The sequence below is a fragment of the Momordica charantia genome (assembly GCF_013281855.1).
Source record: "Momordica charantia cultivar OHB3-1 chromosome 3 unlocalized genomic scaffold, Mcharantia_2.0 BLBB01000003.1, whole genome shotgun sequence".
Taxonomy (NCBI): domain Eukaryota; kingdom Viridiplantae; phylum Streptophyta; class Magnoliopsida; order Cucurbitales; family Cucurbitaceae; genus Momordica; species Momordica charantia.
The window spans coordinates 23,707,078-23,729,912 of NW_028275161.1; the positions used below are offsets into that span (position 1 = coordinate 23,707,078).

General features: G+C 35.3%; 5 protein-coding genes across 7 annotated transcripts; 2 read left to right on the forward strand and 3 right to left on the reverse strand.

The window, feature by feature from the left end:
- Positions 1-6,693: 6,693 nt before the first annotated feature.
- On the forward strand, positions 6,694-9,924 carry LOC111008563 (protein REVEILLE 7). The gene is made up of 7 exons (XM_022281299.2): positions 6,694-6,895; positions 7,100-7,155; positions 7,739-7,870; positions 7,957-8,068; positions 8,156-8,217; positions 8,405-8,833; positions 8,932-9,924. The coding sequence occupies exons 2-7, from the start codon at positions 7,144-7,146 to the stop codon at positions 9,628-9,630; spliced, it is 1,446 nt and encodes a 481-aa protein (XP_022136991.1). The 5' UTR covers positions 6,694-6,895; positions 7,100-7,143; the 3' UTR covers positions 9,631-9,924.
- An 828-nt stretch (positions 9,925-10,752) lies between these two features.
- LOC111008629 (organelle RRM domain-containing protein 2, mitochondrial) lies at positions 10,753-13,789 on the reverse strand. Its single transcript, XM_022281376.2, has 4 exons — positions 13,381-13,789; positions 13,185-13,253; positions 12,988-13,094; positions 10,753-11,136 (listed from the first exon to the last, which is right to left on the reverse strand). The coding sequence occupies exons 1-4, from the start codon at positions 13,640-13,642 to the stop codon at positions 11,053-11,055; spliced, it is 522 nt and encodes a 173-aa protein (XP_022137068.1). The 5' UTR covers positions 13,643-13,789; the 3' UTR covers positions 10,753-11,052.
- Positions 13,790-14,009: 220 nt separating this feature from the next.
- On the forward strand, positions 14,010-17,232 carry LOC111009057 (DHHA1 domain protein). Of its 2 annotated transcripts, XM_022281988.2 has the most exons (7): positions 14,016-14,281; positions 14,366-14,464; positions 14,715-15,060; positions 15,542-15,676; positions 16,011-16,093; positions 16,692-16,797; positions 16,884-17,232. In XM_022281988.2, exons 1-7 carry the CDS (start codon positions 14,130-14,132, stop codon positions 16,959-16,961), a joined length of 999 nt encoding a protein of 332 aa, XP_022137680.1. In that variant the 5' UTR covers positions 14,016-14,129; the 3' UTR covers positions 16,962-17,232. The 2 variants fall into 2 exon arrangements, with proteins under 2 accessions (XP_022137681.1, XP_022137680.1); XM_022281989.2 differs by lacking the exon at positions 16,011-16,093 and having other exon boundaries at positions 14,010-14,281.
- A 153-nt stretch (positions 17,233-17,385) lies between these two features.
- On the reverse strand, positions 17,386-20,105 carry NAC057 (NAC domain containing protein 57). Its single transcript, XM_022281990.2, has 2 exons — positions 19,357-20,105; positions 17,386-18,007 (listed from the first exon to the last, which is right to left on the reverse strand). Exons 1-2 carry the CDS (start codon positions 19,795-19,797, stop codon positions 17,684-17,686), a joined length of 765 nt encoding a protein of 254 aa, XP_022137682.1. The 5' UTR covers positions 19,798-20,105; the 3' UTR covers positions 17,386-17,683.
- Positions 20,106-20,983: 878 nt separating this feature from the next.
- Positions 20,984-22,353, reverse strand: LOC111009084 (Pectin lyase-like superfamily protein). Of its 2 annotated transcripts, none has more exons than XM_022282027.2 (3): positions 21,585-22,353; positions 21,370-21,499; positions 20,984-21,281 (listed from the first exon to the last, which is right to left on the reverse strand). In XM_022282027.2, exons 1-3 carry the CDS (start codon positions 22,280-22,282, stop codon positions 21,057-21,059), a joined length of 1,053 nt encoding a protein of 350 aa, XP_022137719.1. In that variant the 5' UTR covers positions 22,283-22,353; the 3' UTR covers positions 20,984-21,056. The 2 variants fall into 2 exon arrangements, with proteins under 2 accessions (XP_022137719.1, XP_022137718.1); XM_022282026.2 differs by having other exon boundaries at positions 20,984-21,305.
- Positions 22,354-22,835: the final 482 nt, after the last annotated feature.

Below are 22,835 nucleotides of genomic sequence, written 5' to 3' on the forward strand. Positions count from 1 at the left end.
GAGAGAAATTTCAATAGTCAATTAAGTAATTGAAATTTAAAGTTGAACATCAAATAATCATTCACCAACCTACCCGTATGCATGCAAATCCAGGCTAATACTAATCCTCTTCGTCATTCACCACCAGGAGCAATAGGAGTAGGCAGAGCTTTTTGATCTTCTTCACAAATTTTGAAGGGAAATCGTGGAGTTTCTAAAAAATTTTCTTCAAGAATGTCATAGATGGATTAACTATGCTTTGAGAAAATGAAATTAATTGGGTTCTGTATTTATAGCTAAAAATTGAGAAGTATCCACTAATACATATAAAATTATTTAACACAATTTATAAGTAAATTAAAATGAAAAAACATGACTAATGGTGGGTAAACAAATTTCTTAGAGGTATAAAATACAAGTCAATAAATGAGTCCTGTTTGCGGCCGGGCGAAATGAAAGGAGCCTGATATATATAACAAATAATCAATCTCAATACTTATATAGAGAATGAAAGGCAAAAAATTTTGGGGAGAAAAATAAAGTTAGAAAAAGACTACACTACAAATTTAGAGATAGATTAAAAAATTTTAGAGAAAAAAATAGAGATAAATATAGTTAGAGAGAGAAAAAATAGATAGGAAAAATTAAAAAAATATTTTAGAGACGAAAACAAACTTAGAAAAAGATAAAAGTTTTTGAGAGAGATTACAATATAAAATTAAAGATGAATAGAGCCAGAGATAGGTAAAAATTTTAGAAGGGAAAAATAAATAAATTCTCAAAATTAAAATTGCAAATAAGGTGAAAAATCTAAATTCGTACTAAAAAAATTTAAATTCTCAATGCTTTTTTGCCTTGACCATAATTATTTTGGATTAAAGGGAATTGATCTTTAAAATGGCTGTTATTTTATATTTCAAAAATATTATTTTATTTCATCTTTGTTTTGCTTTAAATTTTTTAGAAAAATTGTTAAGAGGTATGTTTAGAAGTTATTTTAGAACAAGTGTTATTAGCACGAGTGTTTAGTACAGTAAAAAGATAGAGGGGTCAACACAAGCATAGTTCAATAAGGAGCACCTAACTAGTGATTAGTAATTTACTTTTAAAAAATTTGTTATACTTTATGGCAAACATTTTCTTTCTTTCTTTTTTTGTTTGTTTTATTAAAATAATAATAAAAAATTTTGAAAAAAAAAAAGACAATTATAACATTTTTCACAAGAAGAGTTGAGGAGATTTTGGTTTAAGGAGTTAAGGGCATGGGCTAGGGAGAGGGATTGGACTTCCTCTTTTATGATGTTGGAGAAAGGCAGGCCCAGGCCCAAACGAAATCACAATTGACATGCATTCCCAAGAGAGGCCAGATTGAGATTATGGAAGTAAAAAGGATGTTGGATTTGCAGAGGCAAGCATGAACCAATTCAATGCAACTGCAATCCAATTCAAAGATAAAAGGAACAAGTGGGGAAACTTGTGTTGTCTGTTTGTCTGTACATTTTATTATTATATTTGGACTGGAAGAACCCAGAAGCCGAAAAGAAGGGCAAATATGTGTAGATCTGGGAACGGAAAAATCATAATCATGGCTCTTCAATTTCACACATAAATTAAATTAAATAAATAACAGATTACGGATAAATGAGGAAAAAGGGAAGCACGTGATTGGTGGTCGGATGGCACGGGCCAAATACCTAATATCTCAGCACAAATATCCGCCTCTCGTTTTTGATAGTTGAATTCATACACCCAATTTAATTTATTGGTTAAATTTGGACTTTATTGAACCTTTGAGAACACAAAACGCCACATTTTCCTCTCTCTCTCTCTCTTAGGTTTTACTAAATATTTCTTTGAAAGCCTAAACTGCTAATAAATTAGAATACTTTCCTACAAATTATGATCTTTTAATCAAAATATCATAAATCCCATTTCAAAATAGAATGCCTCTCCCATTTTCAAGGGATTGGATATTACCATAAATCTCTCATCCTTTCAACCCTTTTTTTTTTTAGTTTTTCCATAAAAAAAAAACATAACAGAACAAAACAAAACAATTTATTAATGTTAGTTAATAAAATATATGTCACTTAATTAAGATAAAAAATCAAAAATTCAAATATTAACAGCTACATATTGTTGAATTAAGATAAGATATGACAGTAATCTTTGCTTTTTTTTTCTTTGTTTACAAAAGCAACCTCTGATTTAAGTGAGTTTTAAAAAAAGAAAAAAAAAAAAAAGAGAAAGGAAAAGTGCAAAGTAGGTCTTGTGATGACAGCTCGTCGGATATTTTTTTTTTTTTTTTTGTGGAGTCATTCCACGTCTTTTTCACAGACCAACCATTGGAGAGGGACAGCTGTCCATCTCACAGCCACATATTAAGTATTCTCTTTTAAAAATAAAATAAAATAAGTCGGTGTTTTGTAGTGAGCCATGAAAATGTTATCTCCTTCAAAATATGTCGTGGGGTTCAATTTTAATACCATTACCATCTCAATCATTATTAAATAAAAATCATTCTTTTCCATTTCTGATTTTCAAAAAGTTTCCGTCCAGATATTTTTATTTCCTCCCTTTATTTGTTTTATTGCGCCTAATTTTACAATTTTATTAACTTGGACTGTGGAAATTGTTTTACTTTTTTTACAAAATTAGTTCCATTTTTTCCCATAATAAATCAACAAATTAACCACATTTAACAAAAATTATACAAATTGCAGTCTTCTATAGTACACACACAAAGTAAAAAATGTTAAAAGGTTGGTTTAAACTTTAAATACTACTTATAGGATCTACTTTTAGATTTATGTATTTTCAATTTTTCTTCATTTTTATTGGTATAATTTTAGAACGTTGATTTTGGTTTTTGTACTTTTTAAAAATGACCATACAAAGTTTTGACACAATTTTTATATATAATAGAAACCTATTAAAACAAATTTATGACATATTTCAAGAAATTTAGTAGACAAACTATTTTAAAACAAATGAGATAAAAATGAAAATGAATAGACCAAAATGAACTTTTTGAAATTACAATAACTAAAGTAAAAATTACAATGACAAAAATAAACATTTTAAAAAGTACATGGACCAAAATAAAGTGAAAAATATTGGGGAGGTGAAATTTTTATTGCAATAAGAAAAGATAATAATGGACCAGCTTGAACTCGGAGCCGGGATCAAAATATTATTTAAATCTAAAAATTTTATTTTTCCTCCTGAGATACTCAAACAAATTACATGTATGGTTAATTAAAAATCATAAATTTGACAATTAGAGCATTAAACCAAAATTAATAACAAATCATATACTGTGTTTTAATTAATACCATATATGTTAAATACTTAAACGACTTAAGCTGTGTATCGATGATATATTCATAAATTAGGTGAGGTATGATATACTTTTTAAATATTATATTACAATATAAATACAATTAAAGATTCATAACTAATACTTACAATGTAATTTTATAATGTTATTGAAATTTATCTTCCTCTACATTTTTACCCATAGGGTTTAGTAAATAGTGGGACCGTAGGAGGCTTTATTTTATTTATTTTAATGTTTAAGCCTCAGTTGTCATCAAAATATTAAAACTGCATTTGGATGTTGCGACCATATATATATACACTATAAATTTACATGTTTTTGTTCTCACTCTCAAATAATAATAAAACATCATGCTTGATATGCCTAACTTTTTAATAAATTAGCTTAAATAATTAAATCTTTATTTAATAAAAAGTTTCTCAATACATTTGGCTATGCCCAATTGTGGCGTTTGTGTCTTACCCATTTTCCACATGTTAATTAAATTCTCTAAATCTAATTAGTTAATGGTCCATTTGTAATACACATCTTAATTCACGAGCCACATGTTCCTTTGTGTGAAACTCATTTCAATCATTTTATTTTCCACGAGAGCATGGGTTGAAGTACAAATCTTAAAAACATAAATTAGATAAAAAAAATTTTGAAATTAGATAAATTTTTTTTTTTTTTTTTTTTTGAAATTATACATCAGACAAAGGCAAAATAGAAGGGTAAAAAATATCCACTATATGCTAGATTTATTGCGAGTTAATTATTATAATTATTTTTTATTTTGGAGAAAAAAATATAAATATAGACTAAAACCATACAAAATACCTCGAAAATACGTATATGATTTCCATTTTAATTTTATTTCAATCTTTTAATTGTTTTTAAAATGGCTAGCCATTAGCAATTTTTTGTTAAAATACCTAACATAAACTAAAATATAGGGAGTGTAATTAAAATTTTTAAAAGCCTTAAAATAAGTTATTCAGAAAGTTTGGTTGTATTTGCATAATTAGGTATAAAAATTGGTTATATTTTCAATCATTATATCGTAAGAAGTATTTAGGATCATGTTTGTGCGTAATTTAGACGTAGCTAAAATTACTTTTGATATTCTCTAAAATCACTTGTACATCACTGTCAAACATTCAAGATAAAGTTTGGAGTGATTTTCACTTTCTTTTAAACTAATGATAGTAGGTAAATGGATAAAATTGTCATTTTAAAGTGAATTTTGAAGTATTAATTGGCAGGTGATTTTTGTTGGGATTGAAAATCAAACCAAAATTTTATATCAATGGTAATCAAATCATTTTAAAAAAAATAATTGTAATTAAATATATTTTTTCAAAACCACTCATTTTATAATCACTCACAAAAATGTATTTGAAAGTGATTTTTGGCATAATCAAAATTATTTTTATCAGGGTTGCTAAAATCATCTTAATTCAAAACAGTAATATTTACAATGCTATAAAAGATTTTAAAAATGATAAAAATAATTTTCGTCGTCCCAAAATAGTTTTAAATGCGGGTGAGTAGTATTTCAATCCAGCAATGATATGTATTATGTATAAGAAAATCAAACCAACAAATAGTGATTGCCACTGAAAAAGATCCAATTACAGATTTTTTTTCCCTTTTTGGAGAGAAAAAAAAAAATCCAAAATGGAGATGGATGTGATGTAAATTCTTTTCAGTAGTCGTAAAATCAGAGAGTTGATCTCATAAGTAGTGGAATTGAATTTCACACAAAAAACAAAAATACAACAAAGATTGGGGACACAATAATCAAATTATGTCACCCTAACCTTCCTCTGTCCACAAGGACAGGCCAACGGATATCAATTCAAAATCCGTGTTCAATTTTAACACCTTATGTTTTATAGGCTAAATTACCCCCACAAAAAAAAAAAAAAACTTTTAATTTTATCATTTGTTTCAAAAAAAAAAAAAAAATACCTCTCACAGAGTTTCAATATTATCATTGAGCTTTTATAAACATTTCAAAAAATTTACTGAGCAAACTTTCGTTAATATTTTAAACTAAAAATTGACGTGGTAGAATTTGAAACGATGTAGCAATTAATGTGGAAAGTTTACACAACATGACAACACGGGTCGATTTTGAATACAACTCGGGTCGTGGGGATGTTAGGGCATATGCACGGAGCTAGCAAGGACGAGGAAATTGACGATGATGTTGGATGTTTATTGCTTTCTACGTTAATTGTCACGTTGTCCGATTATAGGATTTTTCACAATAATTGTCACACCGTTTTATATTCTAATACGCCAATTTTCCGTTCAAAATATAAATGGATGTTTGTTCGAATAATATGAACGGTTAATGATAGTATTGAAAATTTTGAAAGTATAAGACTATATTTGAAATGAAGATCAAAGTTTGGAGGCAATTTTTATAATCTAACCTCTAATAAACTAATAAACTGTAATTTTACTGTTAAAAAATGGTGCTTCTAAATCCACAAAGGGTTAAGGTTAATTAAGAGGGAATGAGTTCAAACTCCATAATGATCATCTACCTTAGAAATTAGTAATTTCTATGTGTTTTCGGACACCAAATCAATATATTACATAAAAAATCTGTAGATACAAGATTGAAAGTTCCAATTTAAGGATTTTTAATTTTTTTTAAAGCTTAGAAATTAAAAGAATATAGTCCAAATTTACAATTTAAATATTTTTAAAAGATGAGAAAAGTACTAAAAAGGAAAGAGAGAAAGGTAGAGTCGTTGACAATAGATACGTTAGTAGGTAGTGCAATTTCTGAAAAAGGAAAAAGAGAAAAAAAAAAAAGGGTAAATAAATACGGTGAAGATAAAAGGAAAGGAAAAAAAGAGGCCAAGTAAGCAGAAAGTAGGAATGGCGATAAGATAGGGGGTGTTTGGACGCAGAAGAAATAGGGACACATTTTTTTTTTTTATAAATTATTTATTTTTGAAACAGAGAAATAGGGACACATTGAAAATGGAAAAGTGAAGGGGTTGAAATAAGAGAAAGAAAAACTCCCATTGGTCGTCCAACCCAACACCTTCTCCTCAAGCTGTCAACGCCTTAAATATCTATTTTTCAGTTAACCAAAAAAAAAAAAAAAAAAAAAGAGACTATTTGGGTTTGGCTCTGGGATTTATCCACCCACCCTTCAATATCTTCCACAAATATTTCTGTTCCCTTTTTATTTATGTAATTTAGAAAAAGGTTAAATAAAGGGCAGAAAAAAAAAGGTGGCCCGGGAAGGCGACGCGTGTAGGTGGCAGTCTCCATCCTCAGCCACAAGATTTAGAGCCCCTTCTGGAGGTCTCCATGTGGAATTAATAAAACCCCCAAAATATATGCGTCTGACGTGTCACCCTCTCCTCTTACCTCTTGCTCTTATTTCCCTTTCTTTCTCTCTTTCTTCTCCGCCTTCCCAAATCCTTGCGTTTCTCCACCTCTACTCTTTCTCTCTCTCGATTCTTCTTGCTTTCTCTCTTTCTACTGCTTTTCCCCCTCCATTCTAATCCAGTTTCTTGCTTCCAACCTCCCTCCTTTCCTCTTCTTCCGCCAATCGCCTTCTACCAGGTTTGTTTTTTTTCTACTCTCACTCTTCTATTCTATCCACTCTCCACTCTCTCACCTTACGGTTTCGTTTTTCGTTTTTCCCCCTTGTTTGGATGTTTTTTGGGTCTCTGGAGAAGTACCCAAAGAACCAACTTCCAAATTGGTTCCCAAATTCTAGGATTTTTTTATTTAGCACTTGCTGAACCTCGTGAAATCAAATTTCAGGTACACGGATTAAAATTTCGCACCGGTTTTTGTTACCAGCACTGATGGGTGTCCAGGTAATCCAGTTGTCCCAAGTTGTTCTCTTCTGATGTTTAAGTTCTGTATTTCTATACCCCTTTCCTGGAAACTTTCTCTGTGAGAGTTGATTGGTAGGAAAGGTTAGGTCCGTGGCTTGTTCTTTAGATTTCAGTACTAAATTCCTGTTTTCAAATACTCACATCTCACTTGTTAGTTTCTATCTCTTAACCACTTTAGTAATCAGAACCCCCCTCTCCTTTACTAAGCGATTGACTGCAAAATTGAGTGACAACCTTGTCCCTTTACTAATTTGGGTGTGTTTTTTTTTTAATTGCTCGGATTTGTGTTGAATGATATACTGTGTGCCACCAATTAGATCCTCATGAAATTTACAAATTTTCTCCTTTGTTGGTGGACGTGGATTTATATTATAAAGCAAACTTTTTTCCCCTTCTGCTTCCCTTTGCTCTGCCGAGTATACTCCTACAGACTATCCATTACAATGTTACCATGGTTGTAATGTTATCATTTTGAAATACCTGACAGTTGATTTTGGAGTTCTCCAATTATTAGCTGCAATTTCTTGAGGTGTCTAACTTCTTTGTTTCAATTTGAATGCAGGAAAAGAATGAAGGCACACTGTCAAATGGCTCTACTGCAGCAAATAATTGCCTTTCCAATGATGGGGCACAATTGGATCCACTGATGCGTGTCAGTTCCCTATCTTCCTATGGCAATGAAAATGCATTGAAGGTAACGTAATTAATTTCTGCGATTTCTCACTTCTCTTTCTGTTCTGGGAGGGTTCGGGTCTGAGTTCCTGTCTAATGTATGAACAGGTTAGGAAACCCTACACTATTTCGAAACAAAGGGAAAAATGGACAGAGGAAGAGCATCAGAAGTTCCTCGAAGCTCTGAAGCTCTATGGTCGTGGGTGGCGTCAGATCAAAGGTAAGGCTGTGTGAACATCAGTTAAATCTGAATATGGTATTTGCAATTCCCAACCCATCATTTAGTGTTACCTTGATCCTCATGCAGAACATGTAGGCACCAAAACAGCTGTTCAGATCCGAAGCCATGCTCAGAAATTCTTCTCTAAGGTCGAAAATGCCTTCTGTTTTAGTACCCCCTAAAAATAAAAATCATTACCAAACAATAAATAAAAAGGATGATTGTGGATTTGTAACCAAAATTGATCATTTGATCAAATCCGATGAGTAATTTTTTTACACACTTTATGAGCAACCCTTCTTATTCTGAACTTTTATTTTGTCTTTTGTGTTTCAGGTTGTGCGAGAGTCTAGTGGCAGCAATGAGAGCTCCATAAACCCAATTGAGATTCCTCCACCTCGACCAAAAAGGAAACCACTGCATCCTTACCCTCGTAAAGCAGTTGATTCTCTTAAGGCAATCTCAGTTGCAAGAGAACCAGAGAGGTCTCCATCCCCAAACCTATCAGTTGCCGAAAAGGAGACCCAATCACCCACTTCCGTATTGACTGCATTTAGTTCGGATGATCAGATTTCTGTGGTTTCAGAGCAACAAAATAGATGTCCATCACCTATTTCGCAAGCTGTTGACATGCAGTCAACTAGATTATCCCCGGCCAGGAAGGGGGAGCTGTACCTTCCATCAAAATCAAGTGGAGGAGAAGAGAAAGGAATGCTATCACTCGAATCATCCTCTGAGCGGTTCCCAGAAGACTTTTTAACACTGGTAATTTGAAATGTCCTTTTTTAATCTTCCTTTCCGTACATAACTTGATGTCTAGGATCTAACTCCTTTTTCTGTTTCTCTCGTGCCTAAAAATTCAGAAATTCAAGCCTGGATCAGCACGTATGAAAGTAGATAACAAGTCGCATTCTCCTGTTAGAAGCATAAAGCTTTTTGGAAGGACAGTTATGGTAACTGATGACAAAAAACTATCCCCTACTAACACCGTATTAACTGAATCCCTGGAATTTGACGATGAGAGTAAGAATAAGTGTGAAGTGTATGCGGAGAAGCCTGTTCAGATGCTACCTTCAAAACACTTGGATGTAAATTTATGTCTTGGAATGGATAAAGGTGATTCGAATATGTCACCTGGTGAAGCACCTACTAACACCGCAGGGAATCAGGAAAAAAATGTCCTTCATGTTAAGGCCGTTCCTAATGCCTCTCAAACATGTTGGTCTTTGTATCAAAATGTACCATGTTTTTATCTTGCTCCATCTGACCAAACTTCAGCTGGAACGTGTACTGATCATGTTATGGAAGAAAGGATGCAAAATGACAATTCCATGGAAAGTTCTTGTGCGGATTCATATTCTGGTTCTCAGGGTAAGGATAGGAACGAAAATGAGAAGCCAGAAGCACAATGTCAGGAGCCTTGTGTGGTAGGAAGAGGAAATGCAAGTGAAAGTAAGAAGGGGTTTGTGCCGTACAAGAGATGCTTGGCTCAGAGAGATACAAGCTCTTCGCTGATTGTTTCAGAAGAGAGAGAGGGTCGGAGAGCTCGGATTTGCTCATAGCCTCTGCAAAATCTAGCGGAATTGGTCCAGCAAACAGATTTAAGGTCGTCGATGAAAGGAAATAACAAAGAACCTCTGACATGGGTTTTTGAGTTCTCTCTCTTTTGCTCGAGACGAAAAATGGAGGCCAGATTTGTAGCATACTCAAAGCAACAGGATGGGCAAAGCTCATGGCTTTTCCGTTTTAACATTGGGGGGATATTCGAGTGACAATTATTCAATCTGTAAAACATACGATGTTGCTCTATGACTTCTGACATATTTGAAAATCTTATTTTTGGAGGTTTTTATTCACTTTTTTCACATAGTTAACTTTGATTTCCTCAGCAATATATCTTGAATTTTGAAAGAGAGAGACTCCTGAACCCCCTAATCAGTGTGTAATTTCCAAAAGTATCCTCAACAACAATTGGGGTTTGAGTTAATTACCTCAATCACCGTGAACTAAGCTGCATTTGCATGGCCTTCTCAATTTTTTATTTTTCACGTTCATTAAAATTTCAATCATTAAATTAATATAAAAATATTTTAATTTAACTTGATTTATAATATTGTTATTGGAATTAAATGATTAATAAATAAATTTTAACTTTAATAAATCATATGCTCAAAAAACGATTACTACCTTCACGTTTTCAAGCATCTAAAACGCACATCCAAATGGAATGGAAAGTGGAAACCCCACTCTTGAAGGATGAAAAAGAGAATTTTCTCCATTATAATTTTGCAGACAACAAGAACATGAAGTGCATTTCTGACCCCAGTCGAACCTCCCCCGAAATTATATAAGTAGAAAGTTAAGATAACTAATTATTAATTTACAATATACAAAATATTAATAGTTCATGGATATCTGTGTTTTTTATGGTAAAAAAGTTACGCTAAAGTACAAAAATTGAAGAAACTCATTAAACATTACAACTTATTATATTACGAGAGAAAAATCCAAGGGGTTTCCCCATTCTAACAAATCTCCAAAAGATCCTTGACCTGTCCTTGTGATTTTAGGAGGGACGGGACGGGACGAGAGCATATCCTTGTTTTGGATTAATGTCCCACACATTCTCACGAGTCCATGTCTGGTTCCTAAAAGTCCTCTTAAATATTTTTAGAAGTCAGCGCTTCAGCATTTAAGTATTCTTATAAGTTAGAATCACAACTTCGATCCTCGACTGTAGCCAATGTCTCAATTATTCATACTGGTTAGGTGATCCACTTGACCAATGCCCATTATTACTATCAATATCATTTCATTTCAAGTGACAATGCTGCTCCAGAATAACACGTAGGCTATATCATACAGACAAGATTGCTTCTTCATACCAATAACGCAGAGCTTGTCCATATAGACTTTTTTCTAAAAGAAATTACAGTTCCTTCAAAGATGAATCTGAGGGAAACGATGATCACTATCTACTAGACTTAGCTGGAATTTTCTTTAGTGCCTTGGCGAAGCTCCCATCTGGATTTTGCAACTTCCACAAAGATCACCCTGCCATCCAGAAACTAAACCAAAAAAATTGCCCCCATTAGCCCATCAAGCCACTGCTCTAGAAACTAATATGCGCTTATAAATTTAAGCCAGTAAGATTCATCAAAGATAAAAAAGACAACTAGAATCAGATGGAATGGATTCGACCCTCCCAGCTATATGCTAGATTTCAAAAGTAGCCTTTTTCACTTGCAGGTGGTCATGGAATTTTTTTCCGTGGCATCAAAAGATAAGAATAGCATATCCATCATGCTTGCCAATGGGAAGAGGTGGGGAGGGTATATCCATCAAATAAACCTGAGAATAAGTTCTTTGACTATTAACTTCACAAACATGGTTCCCATTATAAATTGGAAGAAACCTTGAGGTCAATTCTGAAACTCATTTATGCAAACTCCGTTGCTTCAGTTTCCAAACAAAAATATTTTCATAACCAGTTCAGTGAACAGTGATCGTCCAATGAAGAGTGAAGCCAACGATTAGGATTTAAAACATGATTTATCTCTGATCAATTCTCCTTCATTTCCATGATAAATTATATTATACTGAATTCCATAATTATTAATTATGCACAACATGCCATATAAATTCTAGAAACGTTTGATATTTTAGTTTAAGTGGCCATTGATAGGCTTTCCAAGCCTCCCAATGGTTTACTTATACTGTGAAGGGCAAGGAAAGGAGAATGACAGTCGGCCACTAGTTCTAGTGATGTGGAGGAGATGTAATTGTTGGGGAAACAACAATGTTAGTTTAGTCATAATTAGTTGGAACTATTGGTTTCTTAGGTAAGTTATAAGTGAATAGGAAAGCTTTGGGGAGGAATGGAAAAAAGGGAGTGAAGTAGTAGCTGCCTGTCGAGACATTCCACTTGGCTCACGAGAGAGGGGGAGAGACGAGGCCTCTCGAATACTCTGAGATCATGAACAAGTTTCCTAGGTACTATGTTCCTTTAATTATATAAATTCCTTCCAAGCTTCTGAATGATGTAAAACAGAAATTCCTAGAGAAGGTTCTATAACTGGCTTTCTTCCTCCAAACATTGTTAATCCAAAGATCCAAGTGTAATCTCGAGACTAATAAGAGACCTACCTAGTGATCAATAAACATCCACTGATGCGACAAAACTAAATTCATTCATGATAACTAATACTTGCACCAGGATTCAACTGTATTGACAGCAAACAGATCCATTGAAGCAGTAGTGCTATCTCGCACAACTTTTCATTTTGTCGTATGAAGGTATAACAATTCCAATGACTAGATATCTATTCTTTTGCTAAATTTGTGGAGAATTTTGAGGTTTACTGCTGCGTGTGTAATACCTAAATCTGAGTTCAATTAAGGTAAAATTTTGCCTACTGTATGGTATTGTGCATTCTAGAAAATTACATTTTAGGATCGAGGAGGATTTGTTTATACTGAAAAGGCTTGTTGAAGATGACAGGTGATGGAACTGAACTTTGTAATCTCTAGATTATAATTGTTTAGATTTCATATAGATATATCTCCGTCCTATGGCTAGAGATAACCTTCTAGACAGTTAGCCATATGCATAATGACAATGAATGAGAAAAGAGCGTTAAAATTTCCCTAACTCAAATAAGATATAGACTCAATAAAATTTTCAAAACTATTATGAATAATACTACTCTGGCTACAGGTTAGTGAAAAACATCAAAATGGATAGTTGCCGACTCATCACAGCAGTTCACAACACACATTTTGATTATTAAGTGGATTTTGGCGATTAAGAATATAAAACATACATACATCCAATCCATAATGAAAATAGAAGAAAACGAACTTCAATTTAATATGCATTTGCGAAAACTAAACACATTTGGAAGAAATCAGTAAAGTACCTTGCCGTGCATTCCGTCGATAGCTTTTTGAGATTCCTCTTCAGTAGCATAACGGAGGAAAGCAAATCCTCTTGGTCTATTGGCAACTTTATCCATCACCAAATTGACTGAAACTTACAACAATTGATAGCAGTTAGCGCCAAATATGAGTAATTGAAATCTACTGACCACAATGCACAATTGTATTAGTCGACGACCTTCTATAAGTTGGCCAAAGCTTTTGAAAGCATTTCGCAAGCTCTCTTCAGTCGTCCGGAAAGAAAGTCCTGCAAGCGTGAAGTCGGACCATTCAAATTATTTTAACGGATATAGTAAGCAAAATTACGCCTCGATAAAGTGAGGAAGTAAACAAAATGAAGTGCAACATATACAATTGAGAGAAAGAGAATCAACCACTGACGTAGAGCCTGGTTGAAGGCGTGTGTCTTCTGGTAGAAGGCGACGGTGTAGAAGAGACGCAGTTCACCGAAAAGAGCGGCGATTCTGGATGAGTCTTCTTCACTTTCACATAGAAGAAAGGGAGTGGCGTCCCGTAACCCAATTGGTATGGGATGCTTTGAATTCGAATATGCATCTCCGTTCTACGGATATGGTTATTAAGAGTGGTCTGAAACAACGGTCTCGGAGCAGCTGCAGATAGCAATCCGGCGGTCATTTTCGTTTCCTCCGGCGCTTTACCCGAAAGCCGGTCAGGATTTGGGGAATTCGCAATCCGGAAGAATGGGGACCGTACCGATTTTTCTGTCAATTCCGGACCGCCACAACGACACCGTATCGCATTAATCTTTCGGTGGTCAAGTCAAGTTATAAAATTACTTTTGGTTGAATTATAAATTAGAAAATTTCTAATGTACCTTCTTCAATTTTTGTACCTCTCATACTCAAATAAAATAAAACCAACTAAGCTTATAAATGAAAATAATCGAAATTTAAAATTTGAAAATATTTGAAATTAAAAACTGAATGGAAACTAATTTGACAAGTAAATAGTGGAAAAAGCAGACAAAGTTTATATTTCCTAATTCCTATCCTAGACTGTTACCTAATCCTTTTGTAGCCTAAGCCTAGTGTTAGATTTTGGAGGCAGATATTTAACGTTGGTGGTTAAATCGCTGAAGAGTGGGATTGGTTTAGCTCCTCCGATGGTGAAATCGGTGAACACTAAATCTACGGCGGTGCTTTATCACTATCCCTGTCCTGATGGTGCTTTCGCCGCTCTTGCCGCTCATCTCTACTTCTCGGCCGCTTCTCTTCCCGCTTTTTTCTTCCCCAATACCGTCTACAATCCTCTCAGGTCTGCATTTTCCTTCAGTCTCGTTGCTTAAACTGCGTTGAAACTCCATATTTCACCATTCTAATGTTTTCTTTTTCCTTTCAGAACGGAGCAGCTTCCCCTGCATCAAATTGATGACGTTTACCTTTTGGATTTTGTGGGACCTTCTGGATTCGTTCAGGAACTATCCTCAAAAGTTACCAGGTGTTTCCCATATTTCATGCTTCATATCATTCTTTATTTGAGATGCACGTGTAATAACTTTCCTTCCAATAAACTTATTTTTATTGCTTAATTTTACAATTTGGGATGGAAAAAGTAGATGAAAAGCACTGGAACAATTTGAGCTTGTTCCAGTTCCATGATGGTCTCTCTCTCTTGTTGTTTTTGTGATTGCTTAGAAAATGTATCTCTCTAATGATCACTTCCGTTTTTTTTTCCTCTGTGTCATTAGAGTGATAATACTGGACCACCACAAGACGGCTCTTGAAAAGCTTGGCGATGAATCTTCATCTGGTCAAAATGTGACTAAAGTCATAGATATTCAGAGAAGTGGAGCTACGATAGCTTTTGACTATTTCAAGCAAAAGCTAATACAAGTTGCTCACGGGAAATTCGATGTTGGTTCTTGCCATGACAAAGTGCTAAATGAATTTGAGCGCATGAGGACACTTTATGAATACATCGAGGATGGGGATCTTTGGAGGTGGAGTCTCCCAAATAGTAAAGCTGTAAGCAGTGGGTTGAAAGATCTGAATCTTGAATATGATACCCTCTTGAATCCTCGCTTGTTTGATCAGGTAATTTCCCCTTTTGCACTCTGAAAGTTCTGAAAAATATAATTTCATCCAATTAGCTAGGCAGTGCAGTAAGATATAGAAGAATCTTGATGGATTCTAGATAACATAGATAGTAATTATGAAGCTTGATGTAGCGAGATTAATTTGCAAGGCACTGATTTACAGGAATGTGGGGCTTTTCAAGCTCATGAGAAAGTTTAATTACAATTTTCTTATCAGCTCTTTGTTTTCTTAGTCTTCAATGAACACCCTCATGAAAATGAATGCAAAAGATGTTTGTCAAACGGAAGATTAGAGTGGAGTTTCTTATGCTACTTGTTCTAAGAAGTTTAGCTGCATATCTTGCATCTTTCATCCATTGAGGTTTTATTTCAACTATAGAGCACATTACATCCTTCTCTTGTAGAATGTCTCCATTCTCTTGGATGACTATAATAGGTCAATAACACTGGAGATGATTACAGAGTGTATGTTCTTGCAGTTACTATCTCTGGATATGGAGACTATGATTGGTCAAGGAATGGCGAGTTTATCACACAAGCAAAAATTAATAGATGATGCTCTTAATCAATCATATAGCATTACACTCGGTGGTGGAGCTTTTGGATGTTGTCTGGTGGGTCCACTGATCACTTTTTTCTATCTTTATCCATCTTGCTAACTGAGTTGAATTTTGAAATTAGATGTTATTATCATGTTGTGTGAATTATTAATTCAAAATAAACAGTTTGTCATGTTGGCTTGGCTTGATTATATTTTTTAAAATGGTGGTTCTGAATTCAATAGGTTGAGATCTTCTTTTCCAAATGAATAATCATCAAATCACAGTCTACGTTGCTTGGTGCCCATTATATATGTTAAGAGAGTAAGCTGAAAATTGGGAAATAACTACGAAATAGGAAAAAATGAATAAACATTTACATTCTCTGATTTTGTTCCCCACCCAATAGGCTGTTGATGCAGATTCTATTTCGGAACTAAGGAGTGAATTAGGACACCAATTGGCTACTAAGAGTCAAAATTTAAATTTAAGGTACGACAACTTTTCTACTCATATGATCTGAGGCACACTTTTATTGTCGTATCCAGAAAATATTCGTTGCTTCTTATTAGTATCTGTTTCCTGATCGTTTTCAGAATTTATGAGAGTGTTCTATAATGAAAATGTCATCTGATAGTCCTATGGATGTTGCTTTCTGAAATGCCTTATGCCCTTTTCTTCTTCATTAGCTCTGGCTGTGTTCTTTGTTTATTTTGTTGTGTCAAGGCTTCTAGACTTGCTCTTAAAATTTGTCATGCCCAAAATAACCGTTCATTATCTCTATTGGCCATGGCTTCTGCACTCTCCCCTGTCCCTGTAAAGTTGTTCATCATAGAGATTGACAGTTAGTTTATAGTCGTAACTTCCAGACTAGGACAACTGACTTTAGTAAAGAAATGAAGGTATAGTCACTCGCCTCTGTTATCCACCTTTAAATAAATAGGGAGATTTGAACGAACAGCATATTAACCCATCTTCATTTCTGTCTCAAAATTCTTCATATTCCTTGTTTTTCATTTTCTTCATTTTCTCCCCAGAGTAAATGTCACTTTTTGCAGTTTTTTTTCATTCATGTTCTTTAATCTTGTAGAGGCATTGGGGCCATCGTATACCGAGTCCCTGCTCTTGGGAACAATCAAATGTTGAAAATAAGTCTTAGAAGTGTGCGCGACGAAGACACAACTCCCATATCACAGGTTGAGCTCCTCCTATTTATCTTCAGAGAGGACAGTAATAGTTTTTTCTAGATCTCAACCCTTCAATTTTTCCTTTCATTTGTCAGGAATTTGGAGGTGGGGGCCATAGAAATGCAAGCTCCTTCATGTTAAGCTCAACGGATTTCAAGAAGTGGAAGATTTGAATAATGCAGAAGAAGTATACATGCATGAAGTAATTAAATGGAAGACTGATTTCATCTGTCCTAGCTACTCTTTTCATTCAAGGTAATGTCACCAGCCTTCTGGCACAGCAGCTAACATAACCCTTGTACACCACCAAAAACAGATTCCTCAGAAGCCAAATGGATGACCCTAAATTATGGGCGGTGCTCAACTATATTATGATGGAATATGAAACAGTGTTCTTGACTGAACTTATATGGAGAGAATAAGATATAATTAATTCTGCCCATACAGACCAAGCTGGTTTCTTTTTGTCAGCATCAGCATGAATATTTAAGTCCTTGGTTGTTGGTTGTTAGAAATATCATGGACAGCTTTAGAAAAGTGAAAAAGGAATGAGTATATGATGATGATGATGTTGTTTATTTAAGTAACACCCAGAGATGAGATATAATTCACCGAGAAAAAGGTGAAACCAAAATATATTCCATAGAGTCTTGTTGTTCTACTTGATTAATTTGAGTGACCCTACGGCTACATTAAAGAAGAAGTCACCAACCAAACCCAAACCCGGAATCCAAAATACATAATCTACAGACAGACAAATCTGACCATCCTTAAAAATTTTGCTCGCCCTTTCACATGATGATGATGATGACGTGGTTCGTATTTAATTATTAAAGTAGAAAAAAAAATATACCATCCATTAAATCTATAAATTATTAGTGGTAACCAATATGGCTTATGATAAATTGGTGAAAGTCAGATGAGAGAGGTCATCGAGGCCGGCGCCGGCGCCGGCGATGGGTGATGAATTGGAAGCGCACCATGCATCTTCTGTAATGAACTGCATCCAGGAATCGTCCTTCTCTTCCTCCTCCACACAAGAAGACGAAGCCGCCATCAGAACATCCGGTGACAGAGTCTCGTAGTCATGATTCATCAAAGTTTGTGACGTTGAGTTGTCCATGAACGACAAGCCGCTGCTGCTGCTCTGTCCTCCTGCTTCTTCCACTTCCGAACATATTCCATTTTTCTTGAATACTCTACACAAGGCGTAAGAATCCTGCAACCCCCAATATAAAAATAAAACAAAAAAACGACACTTCCAATTTTCCGAGTTGACTTTATCTCTCCGTTACTCTTCTCTTCTAACTACTTTATATTTAAAAATTTCAGCCATTCTTCGACACCTTTTACACTTATTTTAATCTACACTCTTTTACTTTAATTAAGATATCTTAACAAAATTGAATTTGCATCGCCTTTAATACAAATTTTAGATGTTTCGATTATGTTCTAAATCCATGCATAAAGACTCCATAGTAATAGTATTGAAAGTAAAAGCAGAAATAGAATGAGAATCGTCTAATTAAAATGTTATTTATATATATAAAGTTGAGAGAAAACAAAGAAAAAGAGGATGTTATTAGGTCATATTTAAATGAAGGGAGAGGGAGAGAGAAAGAAAGGTAAGTTAATTAGTTGTATCGTATGTAAAACTCGTGGACAAAGAGAGATCCATTGGGTGATTTTGGTGATTGGAATAAAGTGAAAAGTGGGAGACATCTTCTTTTACAACCAAACAAAATAAGAGCTGGTGTGTTTTAAGTCATAGGGGGAATTAGATTGCACTTTTGTCTCATCTGCCATATCAAAACAAAACCCAAACCCAAACCCAACTTTATCGCTTCACAGATCCTGGTACAAGTAAAGAATATGTCACCCATTTATGTCCATTTTTGTCATGCTGTTTTGCTGTGCCCTCTACAATTCTATTAATATTATTACACCCCCGTCCCTCTTGTAGAGAGGCAAAATTTTACAATTAAGTTCAATTTTATCTTTTTATAAGTCCGACCACAGGAGGCGTGTCAGCAACTTGCTCTAGTTCATGAAAAACTATTTTTAAGAATAGTATAATCTCGTAGGTCTTTAGACTTTAAGCATCTAAAATAATTTCAAAAGTTTAGGTACTAAATTATAAATGAGCTTAAAACCAAAGATTCTTGAAAGCAAGGGAAAAAAAAAGAGTAAAGAAACATGTTTTTGTTTTAAGAAAAAAGAGAGAAGCATGCGTGCATGTGTCAGCGAAGGAGACAGTAGAAGTCAAAGTTGATAAGTTTGATAAATAAATGGTGGATGAGAGTCTGAGGAAAACAGCTTTCGGTGGAGTCCTTTGATTGATATGATTTGAGCACTAGTTTTAGACCTTTAATTTGGAAGAATGTGGCGAACTTTAGAGAGCTTGAGAACCCTTAGCCAGCCAACCAACAACAACAAATGCAAAAAAATCTTTTGAACGGAACCCAACAATATATAAAAGGAAAAGAAGTCGGTAATAGGTAATCATTCCAAATTAATTAAAGGTATATAAGTAAAGTAAGTAAAATTGCAAATTAAATTAGGAAATACCTGGATGGCGGAGGTGTCGCTGTCGCAGTAGTCGTTGTCGTGGAGGCGATATTCATGCATGACCCAGTCGGTCCTGATGCCCTGGGGGGCTCGGCCCCTGTAGTAAACGAGGGTCTTCTTCATCCCAATGGGGCGGTTCTGTGAGGTGACCCGGCGGTCCTTTCCGGTTGATTTCCAGTAGCCGGCTCTGGTGGCCCTGTTGGTTCTGAAGCCGTTGGGATACTTTCTGTCTCGTGGGCCGAAGAAGTACCACTCCGGGTCTCTACTGGGCAGAAACGACTTGTCCGACAGCTCCCAAGGCTCGCATTTGTACAGGTCCACCTCCGGGATTATATCCAGCTCTATTTCTTGCCCGCTGATTTTCCTCTTCAGGTAGTAGTTCACCAGCTCCTCGTCCGTCGGGTGAAACCTGAACCCTGGAGGCAGACCCACTGGCGCCATACTTTTCTTTCCTTTCTTCTCCACATGTATCGCCACACCGCCCTATATATACACACATACATGGTTGAAACTTATAACTAAAAGCAGGCGGCCGGGGGACTGGGATTGGGATTGGGATTGGGATCGTTTTCTTTTTCTTTTTTTCTTTTCTCTTTTGGAGATTCTTGGACAAACGTTTCCCGGAAGCCCTTTAGTTATACTTATTGTAACTCCACCACCGCCTCCCATCTCATCTCTCATCTCTCTCTTTCACACACACTACACTATACGTATCCTCCAAGTTCTCTCTCTCTCTCTCTCTCTCTCTGCGTGTCTGTGTTTTTAATATATATATATATATATATATGTACTTTTAATTGACCATATTTGGAATGTCGGCATCGCTCGCGTGCTGCCACATTCTGCACCTACTCCCTACACCCTGCTCTGCTGCAGCAGTTAAGTTAATTAAGTTAGTTTTTCAATATTATTCCTTCTATCATAATTGAACTAAAGCCTCTTTCGTTCAGTGTGTTCGTCAATTCTTCCCCTTTATTTCTCATTTCTTCAACTTTCAATGTGCCCATATATTCTACAACACAGATCAACATCGCAATATGTTTATGATTTTATATCATCCATTACTCATGGACTAGTACTGTCACACATATTCTTATGTATATAACTCACAAAATAAAGGTCGGATAGATTGGGATTGCAAACTATTTAAACAAAGTCATCACACCCATGACTAAAACATATAGATCAAGTAATTTATAGTATATAGACGAGACCATTATTGAGATTTTTTTAGGTAAAACCAAAACTAAAACGGCGGTGAGATTTATGTCTAAAACAAATAATGTCATACTATACTTGTATTTTTTTTTTCTTATTTGGTGTATATGTATATATGTATGGAGAAGAAGTTTGTGGGGGAAAAAAATGTAGTACAAAGAAACTATTAAAAAAGTTTGGAGATGCTCATTAATATATTGCATTGAACTAAATTTAAGATGATACAAAGCACGAGAAAGAGTGGATTACACCATCCCATATCCTCATTAATTACTTGAGTCTAGAGATCGATTAAATGGCAATATTAAAAGGAAAAAAAAATTGTCTCTCATCTGCTCATATATATATATAGTTTTATTGTAGGTGGATTTATCAAAATATAGATAGAATCCATTTATTTATAAAATAAAACCGTGAAGAGGTTCCATTATATTGATGATGATGATGATGGGCGAGGTGTTATTGGTCGAGATAAAAAGGATTTAACACCTTGAGTTTCGTGCGCAACGCAAAGCCCCTGAGGATGTGGTCAACGACCTCACCCACTTGGCGTCTGCCACTTGAAACCGTTGCTGCGCGTTGTAGTTTGGCGTTACCACTCCTCGGCCAACGCCAATTTGTGCAAACGAAGCCCCATTCTCAAAAACGTCTCTCACTGAATGAAAATTCCACTTTGTCTCCTCCACGTTTCCTGTACTCCATACCACCTGCAACCGCCAATTCAATATTTTCTTTTATTAATTTTCATAAAATAAAATAAATATTATATAATTATCAAACCCAATCATATCTTGCCTCTTTCGATTTTGATGCGATGAAAAGGTTGGCTTCACTCTTCACGCTTGGATTCATGCTCCCTCCTATCGCGTATTGCGTCCACCCTTGGTACATATTGTTTGCCACGTGTGCATACCCATATCGAATCCTAATTAACAATTTAATTTTAATCTCGAAGCATGTTACCACAACAAATACAATACCAATAATATAATGTTTGTTAATTTAATCACCTTGGCATCCTCTGGTTGCAGTTGGGTCCAAAATGGTTGTACACCACCGTCACTTTCATCCTCCGATCTCTAACGTAACCATCGTCATGTCCCAGAAGTATAACCTTGTCCTGATCTCTAAACCAATTGTTCGAAATCGTAATGTCGGTGGACCCTCTGGTCACATCCAGCAATCCGTCCTCGCATCGGTACAGCGTGTTGTGGTCGATCCAAACCTTCGAGGCCGTAACTAATCTAATGGCATCTCCATCCACGTGTCCTAAGGAAATGATCTTGGAATTTGGGCCCATCACTTGGGCTGCGGCCTGGGCCCTGCAGTGGTGGATAATAAGCCCGTGGATTATAATATTGCTGGCCCTAAGCACCATCAGGCACGCATTCCCTGCAATATGGACGGTCGCACCTCGGCCATCGATGGCAGTGAAGCTACTAATCATGAGCGGTTTGTGAAGCGTGATACGCATGTCCCTCCGAAATGTGATCCACACCTTGCCTCTGATGACAGAGGCGCCATATCTAAGGGTACCCGGGCGAGGGTTTATGGGATCGTCACTTGGGTCAGTGACTTGGTAGCGTATGAGGTTTCTTCCGATGTTGTTGGTCATTTTCCCCACAAAACCCACCGAACAAACACCTAGCTGTTGCCTGTTTCTCCTCCAATATGGGTTGGATCTCCAGCATCTGTCGATGGCGTTCATGTTCAAGCCACGAGCGGAACAAGCGGCTGCAGACAAGAGGGCGAAAGAAATGAGAGAGAGGAAGAAGAGTTGAGAGGCCATTATATTGATTGGAATTATAGGATTATTGTTGTGCACAATACTTTTGGAGTTGGGGTCTTAATTTATATAGATTAGATTATAGAACCACAACCAAGATGAAGGAACCAAGGGAGAGAGGGAGTTACTGTTGTTTTACTGTTTCAATTGGTTTAAATGCTCAAGTCCAAATGAGAGAGTTCCTTCAAACGGGTCGAAGAGAGTTACATTTCAGAAAATTGTTTCTTTTTAATGTCGGATGCAGTAACTTCTTTATTAATTTCTTTCTTTTTAATTCTCGTATGATACTTTTGTAAACAAAAAATTATTTCAAAAAATAGACCATGCTATGTGGGAATTCAAAAGTTGACTTTCAAGTAAAATAATATATGATTAATTAATTCTTTAAAGTCAATATATTTTGTGCTACTGCCGAGTTCTCCATTTAGGCTTTCTGTTCATCCAAAATGGTATGTTATACCTTTCCCTTGAATTC